At 42.1% G+C, this 16140-nt stretch overlaps 1 protein-coding gene across 2 annotated transcripts in view; it reads right to left on the bottom strand.

Moving 5' to 3' along the window:
• Positions 1 to 16140, bottom strand: part of SEPTIN7 (septin 7) — a 434274-nt gene that overhangs the window by 71438 nt on the left and 346696 nt on the right. The window contains exons 10-12 of one of the 2 annotated variants that reach the window (XM_069215511.1): positions 12541 to 12666; positions 7432 to 7452; positions 1421 to 1556 (exon numbers count right to left, since the gene is read on the bottom strand). In XM_069215511.1, coding sequence (XP_069071612.1) covers positions 1421 to 1556; positions 7432 to 7452; positions 12541 to 12666 — 283 coding nt within the window. The remainder of the gene's footprint in view (positions 1 to 1420; positions 1557 to 7431; positions 7453 to 12540; positions 12667 to 16140) is intronic. The other variant, XM_069215520.1, reaches the window with a different exon arrangement.

Here is a 16140-nt window from a genome sequence, read left to right as displayed (position 1 = left end):
CTGCCAGTGCCTGGGCTCTTCTGCTGGGAGTCCTGACTTGCTAAGTGTTGCCAAATCCAGTCCCTGGCCCTTTAGAATTGGAAGCTGGTATTCTTCGGGGTAAAATCAACACACAGCTGTGTGCATGTCAGAAAAATCAACGCACGACCCGGCCCGCAGCTGAAAATTTGATGCAGTGCCTGCCTCGTGGCTGGAAAAATGCCGCAGCACCAATGCTCAAGGGGGACTCTTCGCACAGCAAGTCAGAAATTTCCACGCACGGATCCTGGGTATCAAAGTCTTCAACATCCCCGCACAGACCAGAGGCTACACACCCGGAATCGACACATGGCCTCCCTTGCAAGAAAAGAACCGGCATACGGCCTACAGTGCTAGTAGAGATTTGACGCGTGGCCTCACTCGCGAGTAAGGAATCAATGCATCGCTTGCTTTTCTGATGCACCGTTGCCCTTTCGGCTTTATGTTTGATGCATACCAGGTACTTTATGCTAAAACAACGCAGCCATTGATTTCTATGGATTAAGATTCTTTTATTTTAAAAATTCATATCTTTGCTTGTATATGTTGAATTTTTGTTGTTTTGGTCTTGTTTGATTTAGATAAATATGGCTATTGTTCGAAACTGGTGTGGAGTCCTTTTGTGGTGTTTTTGTACAAATACTTTACACATTTCCTCTGAGATAAGCCTGACTGCTTGTGCCAAGTTACCAAGGGGGTGAGCAGGGGTTATCTGAGCTGTGTATCTCCCTTACCGTGACTAGAGTGAGGGTCCCTGATTGGACAGAGCGCAGACTGACTGGCAACCAGAGACCCCATTTCTAACAGGAAGCCACTTGGATCATGACTTATCCACAGTTAACAGCAATTTAGACGTCACCTCAGTTAATAACAGGATACTGACTCTGGTATTCACAATAGGGTCTTCATATAGAAGAAATACACAAAATAATGAAATATCATACATATTTCATCGCTCGAACATGCTGCTGTATGCTAATTCTAACCTCTATGACTCCCTGTAAGACTGGAATGGACAAGACCATAAAATTCTGTAAATTATGAAACCAGCAAAGAACTGCGCAGCTTCTATATCAGTTAATAAGGCACACTCCAGGTGAAGATAAAAGGCATGTGAGAGAGTTGAGGCTTCTGATAGATTTCTATGGAGAAGGCAAAATCAATGAACACCATGTTCAGTATTTTAGGATTTAGTATGTCCAAGGAGAAGTCAAAATCTGGGAAAGATCGAGGATAGTTTTCACATATTGCCATATGTAATGTATTTTTTACTAAATAATAAAAAAAAAATTGATTCAATGAACATAAGTAATTGGACACGTTAAATATTTCACTAAACATGAATAATGTGTTTAGAGTAGAAAATGTGTGAAGTTTTATGAGGACATTTGCCCTTCAATACCTCTGTTTCGGAGTCCTTCAGTTTCTGAATCTTTTCTTTAACCTTCATTTCAAAAACTTGCTCCATTTCCATCTCCATTTTTTTCATCTTGTTTACATGGTCTCTTCTCTCCTCTTCCATTTGTGCAAGTGGGCTCCTATTTTAATTCCAAGGCAAAAATAAGGTCCATAAGCTATGACATTTTCTCATCACAAAGAAAAACATGCTATATGTAAAGAAAAAAATAACGGTACTGACTTTTTAATTGAGCAACATCTAAAAAACAAAATAAAGAACGCAGGAGACCAGCACCAACTTCAAAATTCCATCTTAGCTATCAACACGTGATGCTTTATGAATTTCTGGTGAACACTACAGATATGCAGCTGGGAGGCCTGGCAAACCACTGCATTTTCAAATGGATCACCCCTAAGTTGCATGGCTTAAGTTTATCTGATATTCTAGCTATTCCATTTGGCTGACCAGTTAAAAATCCACATACACATAAACAAGGGTCAAAACAGAACATGAAAGCTTGAGTTTGGGAAACGGTCACAAGAGACTCCTTAAATATTTAACTTTGGGAGCTCATCAGCATAGAATTGATGGTAAGCCCACCACTACGATGTGCATAAACGCACACGGCAACCCTCCCCCTATCATGGAGGCTGTTTCATTGCAAAGGAATACATTTCCAATTCTAAAGGCGAAATCATACCAGCTTGGAACCAGAAATATGACTCTCTGCCTATTCGTATATACTTCAAAGACAAAACAATTCACAACAGGATTAACGGCTTCCTTATTATTAATTCAAGATAATCTTAACAGAAATATACCAATAACTCAGCAGTTAAAATAAGCTTTTAAATTACCTACAACAAATACTTCAAAATTGTAGGGCGCAGAAAAACGTTTTGCGCTAGTGAACCTCTGTTCCCACCAAGGTTCTAACAGGGTTTTGGAAGGGTGATTTGGCTGCATTGAAATTCTTGTAGCACTCAATTTTCTATTTTTTTCTTTCTCAAAGTATACATTTTTACCTTCTTTAAACTTGTCAGATTTAATACTTAAATATACTGAACTTTCTGTAGTTTAATCAATTTAAATGGTAAGGTGCATTAATGTCAGGAACATGAAAGAAGGATATTGAATGAAGGCAAAGCTGGGCAAATACACATACCCTATTGCCAGATATCAACTGGATGGAAAAGAATTAACACCTGTCTAATTTTTCTTGGCTTACCACTATAATAAGCATTGGCGAAGCAAGCAGGTCCCGCTCTGATGCCCAATTGGCTATGCCAATGTTTTTTTCTGTTGATGTGCAGTATTAGCTAGACAAATATAAACAAAAATGGCTCCAACTGCTTTGTTACTCCATAGGAGCATGCACCACTATGCATGCACACAGGGCCGGCTTTAGGACTGGTGGCGCCCTTTGCGACAGTTTATTGTGGCACCCTCCTACCCCATGACCACCTCCTCGGTTTCACTCACTACCACCCGGTAAATGTGCCCCTCATCTCTCCATCGCTTCCCTTTCACATACATTCATGTGTTTTAAAGCACTTGTAAAGGCTGGCTTCACTAATCCACTCAGCTAGCCACATAAAATACAGGGGCATATTCAAGAGCCCCTAGTGCCATTCTAACGCTACATTAGCGTCATTTTTTCTACGCTAATGTGGCGTTATAAGGCCAAAAACGCCATGCCATGTTTACAAAGAGGCACAATGCATGCATTGCACCACTTTGTATCCCTTTGCGCTACATTATGCCTGCGCCACACATAATGTATGCAAAGGTGGCATTCCTCCGCCTGTTAGATTTCTTTGCAACATTTTTTCGACACTTTTAATGCCTGCTCATAGCAGGCATTAAAAGGAGGCTTCCATTAGTTACAATGGGCCTCAGGGTGTTTTGCAGGATTATCGTCAACATTTTTTATGCTAATCCTGCAAAGAGCCGGACTAGCATTAAAAATTCTGATGCTAGTCCCCTAACTACTGCCATGGTGTGCCGTATTTTAAATATGACGCACACATGGTGGTGTTGTGGTGCTCGGGGGGGGGGGGGGGGAATGATTCCCATGCCACTGGATTCAAGCTAGTCTGGCTGAAGAAGGGTGATACCCTGAAACCGGTCCCAGGATGCTTGTTTCCGGTCCAGGGAGGACCTGGCCTGGCAGTTCGGGCTGGACTGTTCCCATGGGGAACAGGGTCAAGACTGATTTGCATATGGCTGGATCCAAACTGGGGTGGCATGGTGAGCAAAAGAACGATGGATTAAACCCAGATCTGTGACTGGGGGAGAGTGTTTGCATTGTCAGCACTCCGTCCATCATCCTTTTGTGTTGCTAGAGTCCCAGTAGCTCACAGATGTCTGCAAATAACTATAGGTATGGATTTGCAGCAATGCTTAATTTGTAAATTAAGAGGTTCCGGTGCTCAAAGCCCTTCTCTTAAACATGAGGGTGCTGTAATTAAATCTGCCAGCACTGAATACTAGGCAGCGTAATCCTGAAGCCATCTCGGGCCTCTTCAATCCATTTACAGCCACCCCTGCCCCTTTAGCTCATCTTGCAACTTTCTACTTTTGCCCTTTATGACGGTTTTTAGTTCTTCCTTCTTCCGTCTTTCACATATGTGTCTTTTGCTCACAGCAAATGTTTAAGGCATAAGAATAAGCCCCGGCCCTCACAAATAAGTGCCAGTGCTCAGCACCGGAAACAACAAACACAAATTAAGCACTGATTTGCAGTATGAAAGCCTCCTCTGCGGTTTAATTTTGAGGTGCTCCTGAACGCGGCTGCCTCTGGTGGAATTTCCAAAAGGCGACAATCTCACTCTAGGTTTCAATGTTGCTAGAATTCTCTTTGAAAAGCTAAGACTGCTGATGCTGCAACTGTGCATAAATTTTGATCAGTGATGTACAACACTGATAGAGCCCTCTGATCACGGTGACTAGTTTTTGTTTTTTTAAATGGGGGCTGTGACGTCAGAAAAAGTATCTACAGACATAAGAGTGAATTATAGGATCCCAGCCTCTAACAGACCAGCCTATATCAAAGTTATGATAATCCTGAAAGCAGCAGACAAATTATTCTTTGAAATCGATTCATTTAGGTTCATAGGACGTTGTTGTGGTGAAAGGTGGGTGTATTCTAGGCGAACTAAGGGTTAACTTCTACTGTGTTGTTTTAACACAACTTAATATAAGGTGGGTGTGCAGTGTCACTGCCAGACAAGCAAGTAACATAACACACACACACTTATAATGCTCCCAGCTATGAAGGGTGTGTTCTGAAAGGGAAAGAGCAGGGATGTGGAATTCCGGACATCTTGTTTGGGGTCAAGGGCAACAAGTTTTTATGTTTACTTGTCCTTGGGACAAGTAGGCCCAACCCTCTGCAGCACAAACCCTTTGGCTGCTTGTTTACAGAGAGTGGAACTCTCTACAGTTGAGGTAATGTGTTTCCAAAAGATAATGCTGTTCGAACTTGTATTTATGGTTCATTATTTGAAAACCTTCATTATTAGGGTGAGTGCTGTAAATAAATGTTTTAAGGTCACACTTCACTACTGACGTTGGTTCCAGTACAAATAAAAAAACGTGTATACACATGTTTGAAAAGTTTAGGCTATGAGGCTAAGTATAATGCTCCCAGAATGCTCTCTGATTAGATGCAAATGAGGTGTCATTTAGTAAAATGTTTTGATGCATGCTAGTATTTCCCAAAAATATTTCTAATTGAAAATCAGTGTAACCATTTTCAACACGATTATGGGAAGCATGAAAATAAACAAACACTGACAAAGCCAACTGATCTGACATATTTTTATAAGTCTTTTAGTTTCATCAATGCGTGTCTTGTTTTGACATGGCTTTTGTAACACTTTATTGTTGTGGGAGCTACAAGGCCCTCAACATTGTAACAAACACTGGCAAAAAAAAAAAAAAACGTTTTTGAACTCTAAAAGCACACGTTGCCACCAGTGGCATAACAAAGGCCCAGCAGCCGCCCTCCAGGGGGCCCCTTCAGCACAGCACCTGCCCTGAGTGAGTCTGGAGAGGGGGCTCCTCCATGTTCTTTGCAAAGGGGCACCCTCCAGTTTCGTTACGTCACTGATTGCCACTGTAGTTCCTGACACTGAACAAAACTACTTTGTGGGCCAATATGCTCCTTGTGGAAGAGAAGAATGCGATCACTCACAGTAAAGCCAGCCGAAAGAGAGAGAAATAGAAGTTTAATAAAAACAAAATGTCTTTAACACCAGACCTAATTAGGGACCAAGACCCACATGTAGGTAGCTTTTTGCATGTCGCAAACAGCGACTTTCGCTGTTTGCGACGTGCAAAAAGCACATTGCAGTGCACAAACCCAGTTTTGCGATTCGGTAACCTGGTTACCGAATCGCAAAACGGGTTTGAGACTCGCAATTAGGAAGGGGTGTTCCCTTCCTAATTGCGACTCGCAGTGCAATGTAGGATTGTTTTGCGAACGCGGGCGCAAGCCAATCGCAGTTTGCACCCATTTCAGATGGGTGCTAACACTTTCACAAAAGGGAAGGGGTCCCCCTGGGACCCCTTCCCCATTGTGAATGTCACTGTAAAAAAAATTTCAGAGCAGGCAGTGGTCCGCAGGATCACTGCCTGCTCTGAAAAAATGAAACGAAAACGTTTAATTTTTCGTTTTTGTAATGCATCTCGTTTTCCTTTAAGGAAAACGGGCTGCATTAAAAAAAAAAAATAAAAAAAACTGCTTTATTGAAAAGCAGTCACAGACATGGTGGTCTGCTGTCTCCAGCAGGCCACCATCCCTGTGAGGCCGCCATTCGCAAGGGGGTCGCAAATTGCGACCCACCTCATGATTATTCATGAGGTGTGCATTTGCGAAGCCCTTGCGAATCAAGGATTGTGTCAGGGACACCATCCTACATTCGGATTTGCGACTCGCAATTTGCGGGTCGCAAATCTGAACCTACCTACATGTGGCCCCAAATTCTTAAAGAAAGTCACAAAAGTGCACCCATGGTATATGTCGTACCCCTATAAAATATTTGTGAACTGTATTTTAGCATGGGTAAATACGCATGTGTAGATTTGCTTATGTGAAAATCTATTGAGCATTTGCAAGTTCATTTTCCCTCCAGCCACTTTCTTCCCAACCCTGGAAGAAGTTCTAATTCTGCCATTGTCAGGAGTAAATGTCCAACCTTTCTTATTATGGGAAAATATTAGAGAGAAGCTGGTGAAGATCTTTAAAACATGCAGGTTAGTAGGTCTGCAGACTCAAAGGCATTCCAGCCCTGGAACTATTGCTTACTGCTTCCTCCAGCCCCAGTATGCAGATCTGCCGAAAGGTGGAAAAATAAGGAAATTGCTACAGTAGGGATTGAAACTGCAAGTATTCAAGCCCTACTATGGTAGTAGCCCTGGCATAATCAGAGAGGCTATTATCAGAGCTCTTACATAAAGAGATTGCTGCCATAATTTGGTGCCACACTACATGGCACCAAAGGGACAAGTAGATCTTTTTACAGGACAAGTAGATTTGAGAAGCAACCTGTCCCGTGGACAAGTAGATATTTTAATAAATTCCACACCCCTGAAGAGGTAAAATTAATATCACATTTCAAAAGTAATCTGGCAACACGACATTCGTTGTGTACCAGAACGCCAGAATGGCGCAGATGCTGCACCAACACGTCACTGCCAGGTGCTTCGCAATAAATAACGTGAAAGTCAGATCCGCAAACGTACACATTTGGAGGGAATCGTCACGTAAGCGAGGCTGTACAGACCTGAACATGAAAGTATAAATAGTTTCTCAAGGAAATTGTGTTCTCACTTGTGGATATGTTGTAATTTAAGGGGCAGTAACATTTAACGTCACAGATAAGATTAAATACAAATGTGCACAAAAGATGAAAAGATAACTTGCATTTCGAAAGAACCACAGAAAATGTATTTAATATAAATTTAAGTTGTAGCTTCAACCTTTAAAATAAATAAAAAATACCACTTACATGCCGTCAACAGTGTCATATCTAAAAAACAAAAATATAAACTCAGCATGCAATAAATCAATCAAATTAAAAGCATGTCTTATAAATGTAAGTGTCAATTAAAGAAGCAAATTAACGTGAACACAGCAAAATCAGTTGGCAAAAAATAAATCTAGGGTTATGAAATGCGATTTGAGCTAAACCTTGACAGTTAGTTTGCATTAATAGCAGGCGTTTCAAAAAAGGTTGCACTAAGCAGATTCTTAAGAAACAGCATTACCAGTACACATGCATATACATTATGTGAATTAGTATATACAAATTCCGCAAGTACATGATTAAAGTATTACTTTGTTTTTCTGCTACATTAAATATAAACTCTCAAGTTTGGAGATCTTTTTACAAATAAGAATTCTACGACCCTAATGTGCATGTGATGTGCTTTGCAATATGCACATTATATCTATATTATGCACTTACAAAATATTTTATGAACTTTTAAGAGGTGCACGGAAGGGCCTTCTAGTAAGAGTTACTACGGTTAATTGTTCAATAGTTTTTTTTTTTGTAGAAATTAATTGAAAGCATCGAAAAGGAGCATTTGCATAGTTGAGAGGAATATTTGATTACTACGATAATTAAAAGTAGCTGGAGAGACATAACCTCTAACCTTCATGTGCAATACTTTGACAAATTCAATCAACAAGTGTAAGTTACATCAGCACTTTGAAGCAGCATATCAATGAAATAAAGTAAACATGCATTCTTGTCTATAGCATTCCAGATTTGGGTAATGTTAATTGTATCCAGCGCCTTTTAATTGATTAATATGGATTCAGTGAAAAGCAGTGCACTTTGCATTATTAGGGTGCAAAAAGATCACCCTTTTATCACTTTAGTTAAATGGCTGAGGAGTACTGGTTCAATATGACCAAGGGAAGCAGTACTATGGAAAAAGTTTTTTTTTTTTTTTTTTTTCTTTTTTTTTTTTTTAGAAGACCACATGATGTATGAGGGGATTCTCCAACACGCACTTCACGATGGCCCAGGAAGCAGAGATAGGAGTATTGAGGGTGTCAACATTCTTGCAAAGCCAAACAAACTGAGAGAATGGTCAAAACAGAAACCTGCCACAGGATGGTTTTGGAGTGGTATAGCAGCATTGTGCTTTAAAAAAAAGATGCTTCAGAAAATTGTGGTGGGGCAGGCCAATGGACTCCTTGTACAGGGATCCGTGTTTCACTCTGAGCCACGTAATCTGGTCTTCTAATGAAAAAAAATGTGCCATTAATGTCAGTAGACCAAAGATAGTCACAAAGACCTTTTCAAATAGGAAAATAAAACTATTGAGAGTTTATCAAGTAACCTACAACAATAATTGAGTGACGTTTTTAGTACTCTCTCCAGGTGGAAAGCAAGGCAAAAATGAATTTTCTTGATATTAAGAGGGTGTTAAAATGCTGCTGTGAAGTGATGGTAGTCAATGTTGGAAGTGCAAGCTGCAATCACAGTGTATCCGTAGGCTGGTCTTGAAGGCGGGGAAGGGCAGGTGGGGCAGTGGATGAAGTCGCGACCCTGGGATTGCACAGCAGTGGAAGTGGAGAAGGTGGTCCTAGATAATACAGTAGAAAGAGTTGGCACAAGATGAGGAAATGTTGTGTAATGGTGGGGAAGTGCACTGACTTCACAACTGTTGAGGAAACTTCACAAGGGGAAGAGACTCCTGTATCGCGTTGGTAATGACATGCAATGGTTAAGTAGTTGAAGGGGACATGTTTAGGAGCCCCTTCTTTAGGGTAACGGGCTCTGAAACTGCAGAGTGGTAGAAGTAAACAATTTTGCAGCTAAAGTTTGCCTCATCACATGGGCCATTCTCAGGCAGATATGAAACAAGAGGGCACACACCATGCATATTCCCACCCTTTACATGTATTTCATCACACTTTTCACAGATGTGCCAAACTTTACACAGTCTGACCTTCCCCCCTTATCTCATATGCACACCTCACCCCGCTTTTCCGGTAGCAGTGCGTCCGACATGCAATTTATAAAACAATTTGTGTGTTTTGGCAACTTTGACTTTAATTTTTACAGTTTTTATGACCAGGTGAGGGATCAATTTATTTGTTCTACTGAAAAAGACATAAAATGAGTAGGTGATGGCAAATTGACAGCAAACGTGGGGGGAGAGTGCATCAACTGTACATAGAGCATGAGAGGCTAAAAGGAAAGTGTGGGAGACTGCACAGCAGCTAAAAGAATTAAGGAGAAACCATTGTTTTAAAGACGGGATGAATGAAGTTGGGAAAGAACAGGAGGATCCCATTCCTTGGTGTGCAGTATTGTCTTCGTAGTCCCAAACAGGAAGCTGTGCTGCTTTACACTACAGCATGAGGATCAGTAAAACAACTCTAGTTTTGTTTATTTTTGTTTCCTTTACAGCCCTTAATCAAATAGAGAAGAGCTGAAATAATGGAGTTACAGATCAGGATAATTAGTTTACGAGACTTTGAGCTCCAACTATTCTTTGACTTCCAGATTAACAGCAACTAGCAAATTAATTCGCCAACATCTGTTTTAACCTTGCCCATCAGAAAATGGGCTGCATAAACTCCCAACACGTTTCAGCTTGCAACTATTACTTAAACCTTACAAGTAAATAAAAAGCTGTACACAACACTCGCAGTTAAACACGTAATTGCCATTCGTTTCTATACTCCATCCATGTGAATCGCTACAATTAAATTACTGCTGCAAAATTTCATGTTTAATCTGTTGCCAAAAATGTTATACTTCGAAGCATGCTATCTAGTCTTTCCTTTAAAGTGATGGATGTTTGAAACAGGACCGCCCATATGCAAAATAAGGCGATGTATGAAGGCAGAGGATGTCTCAAGAAATTTGATAAAGTATGGCCAAGAGGGATCAGTGTTTCGGAGAGTTGAGCATGGTAACTTGAGGAAGACAGGGGGTTAGAAGAGGAGGATATTAAGCCTCTCTTATGTTCTGTATGTGTCAGTCAAATCAATAAACTACTATTAAAAAAAATAAAAATAAAAACAGGATCGCCCAATCATATATGCCGCTGTTCACTTATATTCCGCCAACAGCTTAAAATGGTTGTACGTATGTAAATATCTGAAGTTGAAGTGCTCCACATTACTACAGTGCACTGAGTTTTGTCTCTAATAGATTAGAAGACTCCTGCAAAAGAGGTCTTCACAAGCATGGAGAATAACTCATTTCTAGATAAACAATCTTTCTTTTCACACAACCTCTCCTTCCATCCTCCTTTGAGCGGCGTATTGCATGAAATACTCATTTAAAATGAATTAAAAGATGGTCTAGGTCTGCATACTTTCTGGGGACGAAGTTCATCTCCCTGGGAAAGCTGGTCTGCTGACAATCCTTTATGATTCTGTGACTGCTGGAATGTCAGTTTCCGGATCTTTAAATGCCAAACAGAAGATAAAGCAGGAGCGTGACATCCATTTCCTGTGCTTGATCAACAGAAAGAGACCGACACTGCGCTGCTCTAAACATCAGGCCACGCAAACGTGCAACCCTTTAGAGGTTAAGCAGGAGTACATTCTTTAAGTATTGTGAATACTATGGTTTGAATGGGGGCGAGGGAAGTGGGCTAAAGCTGGTAAATTATATCACATTTCTGGTTGTGTGTAAGTCGCAAGCTTTTTATGGCTAACTCTGTATCTGGAGCCTGTCTTTAAAACAGTAAAAGATTCAGAAGGCCGAGGCTGGCAGAAAGTAGAAGGGAACTGTTCCCCATGTCCTGTACAGCGCGCTTTCCCTTCCCCATCTTAAGGCGATTTTCATGATATATATAAATGTCTGGTTGATGAGACTTAAGGTGTAACTGAGTGTACAGTGAATGGTGACATTTATGCAAGCAGACAGCCACATAACACAGAAAACAGAGGTATCCTCAAGCAGAGTTTGAAAGCATCCAAGATGGGAGAAAATAGACATGCCTGGGACAGACTCCAGTGAGACCTACGAGAAAGAAGGGAAAAGGCTGTTTCTAGACATTTCCTTCAAACATTTTTCCCCAAGGCAGACGAAGGACCACATTGAACAGGGATGGAGGATAACAGTGTGCGGGGAAGAGATGCCTATGGCATGTGGCACTGGCGTTGCATTTTGCTGGACACTATGCTACAGAAAGAAAGGCGTTTTTTCGAAGCCCACCGTGAGAACAGGACAGGTTTGTGGACGATGGTGGAGATGACTGGCGAATCTGGAACCTCGTGGAAGGGCAGAGAGAGATGGTAATGGACTTACATACAATTTTGAGGAAGCGGGATACAGATAAGGAAACCTTGTTGGCATTGCAGCCCAGACCGGAAGTGATGGAGAGACAGGTAACCGGAATGTGAGCCATGACATCAGTGCTAGAGTGAAAGGTATACACAGACTTGAGGACATACAGGCCTACAAAGGTCCGTGAACAGGTGGATATGGTTTGTGATGGGCGGCAGGACACAAATACTCTAAAACTTAAAACGTGCAAAACACAGGTTTTTGGGGTTTCGTGCCACCGTTCCAAACAGCATGGTGACACTTGCAATGCTGTAATTTATTGCACAGCAGTTGCTCCCCTCAAAGCATCCCACCATCAGTATTCTCCTTTCTCAATATCAACGCAACAACTTAAGAGAAAAAGGAGTGATCTGCACAAGAAGTGACCTGCAAGTAGTTTGAGGCCAATGAATGAAGTCTGAGAGTTACTCACATTCCACCCCACCAGTAAGCAAAACACCAGGTTCTGCACATCACTTTTCCGACTTAGTCAGCAACCAGCATGCACCAAGGAGTAAGAGTTAGTTTGTCACCAGTGCCAAAGTTAATCAACAGAAAAAACGCAATTCCCTTACAGGGCAGTAGGAACAAGAATCTCTGAACTTCTAGTCATGTGAATATTTTCAAATTACAAAGTAAAACAAATCAGAATTCGATCTGCTTATCAATCAGCAAAAAAACTATTTGCTAAAATAAACGTACGTGACTTTCCTAGGAAACACTGCTTTTAATGCTAAATGGTTACCAGTAATAGAAACATTAAAACCTGCATATAAACACTTGCACAAAGAGTTGCACAGCCTCAATACCTACTTTGTGAGCTGGCCTTTATTTTTGTTGTTATCAACTCCATTGCACGTCACAGCAGCCAGTTTTCTGCTTCTGTAGTTCTCGTAATGTACATTGTTAGTGACATCTTTTAGGTCTTGCATGTGAGTTCTGTGAATACAAATCAAAATATTGATTAGACTAGCTGTCTGAACCAGGTGCAGCCCACTGAGCTTTCTCAAGTAGAAGGACTAACTGACCTCTAAGAAAAAAGGAAAATGTTACTTACCTTGTAAGCATCGGTTCATGGCATGTAGTGTGCCATCTAGTGTTGAGCTCGGATGTGTACAACTTGTTTAAATAAAGTCTTTCCAGGTCATGTGATCTAGTGACTCCACCTATTAGTGCTATTGCGCATGGGCATCAGCTCTATAGTGAGAATGTTTTTTTCTCTCACACGTAGGGCAAGATCAGAAATGGAGCATAGAGAGTTCAAAGACATAATGACCATGTGAAGTAGAAAAAGGGAAATTTCTGCAACAACCTCGGGCGACCTGGGACAAGAGTGGGCACATGTAAATCTAAAGCACTACATAGCACAAACAGATGCTAAAAATGTAAGTAACATTTTCCATTCGTGGCATGTGTTGCTGTATAAACACATACTGTGCATGAATTGTAAAGCAGTCCTCCAAAAAGCGGTGGCTTAGTTTGAAGATGTTGCAGAAGAACGAAAGTGTTTGAGTAATACAGCCTGGCCAACTCGTTTATTGTCTAGCCGAACATCTATGCAGTAGTGTTTGGTAAAGGTTTGAAGGATAGACCAATTAGTTGCTTTACAGATATCAGCTAATGGTATATTACCTAAGAAAGTCATAGAAGCCCCTTTCTTACGAGGGACAGGCAGCGTTCTGTCTGCTTTGGCATAACAGGTTTGTATACATTTGACCAGTCATCGTGCAACCCTGCCTTAGAAATAGCATGTCATTTATGGGGTTTGTAGTAAGAAAAAAAATAACTGTTGAGTCTTATGGAAGGGCTTTGTCCTGTCAGTGTAGTACATTTGCATGCTTTTTACATTAAGAGTGTGCAAAAGCTCATTCTGCTACTATTTATGGATGTGGAAAGACGACTAGCAGCTTATTTGTTTGGTTCAAGTGAAAAGTGGAAACACCTTAGGCAGGAATTTTGGATTGGTTCTAAGAACAACTATCTTTATGTACATGGAAGAACAGCTCTTGCAAGGCAAGTGTGTGTATTTCACTAAGTCTTCAGAGAGAGGTAATGGCTACAAGGTAGGCTACCTTTCAGTATAAGAATTGAAGAGGACAGGAGTGAAATGCTTCAAAGGAGGGAGCCATCAGTATTGTGAAGACAATGTTAAGGTTCCAGACCAGAGCAGGGGGTGTCCGGGGTGGAATAATTCTTTTGGGGTTTTCCATGAATGCTTTAGTGACTGGAATTCTAAGTAGTGAAATATGTTGCTTTTTTGCAAGGAGGCAGCTACGGCAGCCATTTGTAAATGAATAGATTTATATGCAAGTCCTGCCTTCTGCAGGTAAAGGAGGTAACCTAATGTGCTGAAGGAGACGCAGTGAGTAGACTGATGGCTTTAGAAATACAATAGTGCACAAAACGTTTCCATTTGGCTGTATAACATGCCCTAGTACTAGGATGTCGTGCTCTTTAAGAATAGACATACACTTTTCTGGTAGGTTAAGATAACAAAATGTAAGACCCCAGAATCCATATTGCAAGGTTGCGCCTGCTGAGGATTGGGATGTCAGAGTATTGTGTTTTTGTGGGAGAAGATCCAGCCTGCTGGGGGAGCATCTTGTGTGGTACAAGAGAGAGTTCTACTAGGGTGGAGTATCATGGCTGGTGTACTGTGGTTGGTGCTACCAAAATGAGTGTGGGGTATGTGTCTCAGCCGCCTCCTTACCACAAACAGGAGTGGGAGAGGTGGCAATGCCTAAGCAAATGTCCCAGACCAACTCATCCATAGTACATTGCCCAGAGACTGTGGGTGTGGTAGTCTGGCGGCGAAGATTGGGCATTTGGCATTTTTGGCTGTGTCAAACAGATCTGTCTGTGGGAACCCGTAGAGGTGAAAGTACCTGTACAGGACTTGGGGTTCGAGTTTCCACTCGTATATATGTCGCATCCTACTGAGCAGGTTAGCTAGACTCTTGTCCACTCTGGGAAAAGAATGCTGGAAATAATGCAGAGAGCAGCTGTATCTGCTGCGTCTAAAGCACATCTGAAATCAGTATTCAAGAAAACCTTTCCCTCTGCCACTAATTGCTGAGCATTTTCGCATTACTGCTCTAGGAGATGTACCAGATCTGCCATTTGGTCCCAGTGGGTGTGGTCATACTGGGATAGACAGATAATGGAGTTGGCTAGTTGCCAATGAGTAACGGACTATGCTGCCATCATTTTTCCCCCCAGCATCTATTTTCTTGCTCTGCTGGCCTGGAGGGGCTGCATAACCAGTGCTCTGGGTGTTGGCCCGTTTTCTGGTGGTATGTACAACCAGGGAGTCAGGGAGTAACTGGCCACAAATAAATGAAGGATCACTATGGGAGGCTGTATATTTCCTATCTACACTAGTTGTGATAATGCTTTCCTGGCTCCTTAAAAGTCTTGGTGGCCGGTTTGAGGGCCCCTTTCAGCATTGGGAAATATTGAAGGGTGCGCTGAATGGAGAAGAGGGTTTCCACAAGAAGATCATCCTCTTCTTGCTGCACAAAGAGCTCAACATTGTGCAACATGGCTGTTCTGTTTAACACCTCATGATATGCAGTGACATCATCTGGTGGGGGTGGCTTGACAGACTACAAACCCGGGTCTGTGTCTGTAGGAGGCTCAATGTAATCACCCTATGGGTCTGAGCCTTGTGGGTATGAATTGGGTCATATGGGTCATAAGGGAGTCTAGGACTATCTCCCCCCCGAGTGTGAAGAACCCCCAGGTGAGTGCTGTGGTGACTCCAAAGGCAACCCAGGAGGTACAGGAGGAGGAGAAGGATGAGGAGGAGAAGGATAAGGAAGGGAAGGTTAAGGAAGCGTAAGAGATGTAACCCAGTTGTGCTTTTTATGTCTTTTGGGAGGCAAAGGTGTTGGTGGGTTGATGGGCTTCTTAAAACTCAGCTTCCTCTTATGAGGACTAGGGTCCTTTGGTACCTCTGGAGGCTTTGCCACCATCCTCCCTTGCCCGGCTTAATATGTATCCTCAGTTAATGAGTGTCCAGATATTCTTGAGGCCACTCTATGATCAGCTGCCCAAAATCTCCAGAATCTGCAGAAGAGGCCGCAGTGAAAGAGGGCCCTTCCTGCCTGTTCACTCTGCCAGCTCTTCTGTGAGCAGAGTGAGGGTTGGCCCATTCACCCTCTTTTCTTTTTGCACTTGTAGTGCCCCAGTGTACCACGCGTTTAGCTCCTGCCCCATTCCCGCCATTTCCCCCACCTTGTTTTCCACCCCTGCCCTCCTCCCACTGCATTCCCCCTACCACCGAATCTACTTAATGGCGGTCACTGTGCTATCGTGCAGCAGGTGCGCCAAAGGCAAGCCAATCTGTGCCTGTCAGCACCTGGGCTGCGCCCAGCACCATGCACCCTGGCTCTCCCACTATCTGCTGATACT

The sequence above is a fragment of the Pleurodeles waltl genome, chromosome 2_1 (genome assembly GCF_031143425.1).
Source record: "Pleurodeles waltl isolate 20211129_DDA chromosome 2_1, aPleWal1.hap1.20221129, whole genome shotgun sequence".
Lineage (NCBI taxonomy): Eukaryota > Metazoa > Chordata > Amphibia > Caudata > Salamandridae > Pleurodeles > Pleurodeles waltl.
This window is presented reverse-complemented; position numbering and strand designations above follow the sequence as displayed.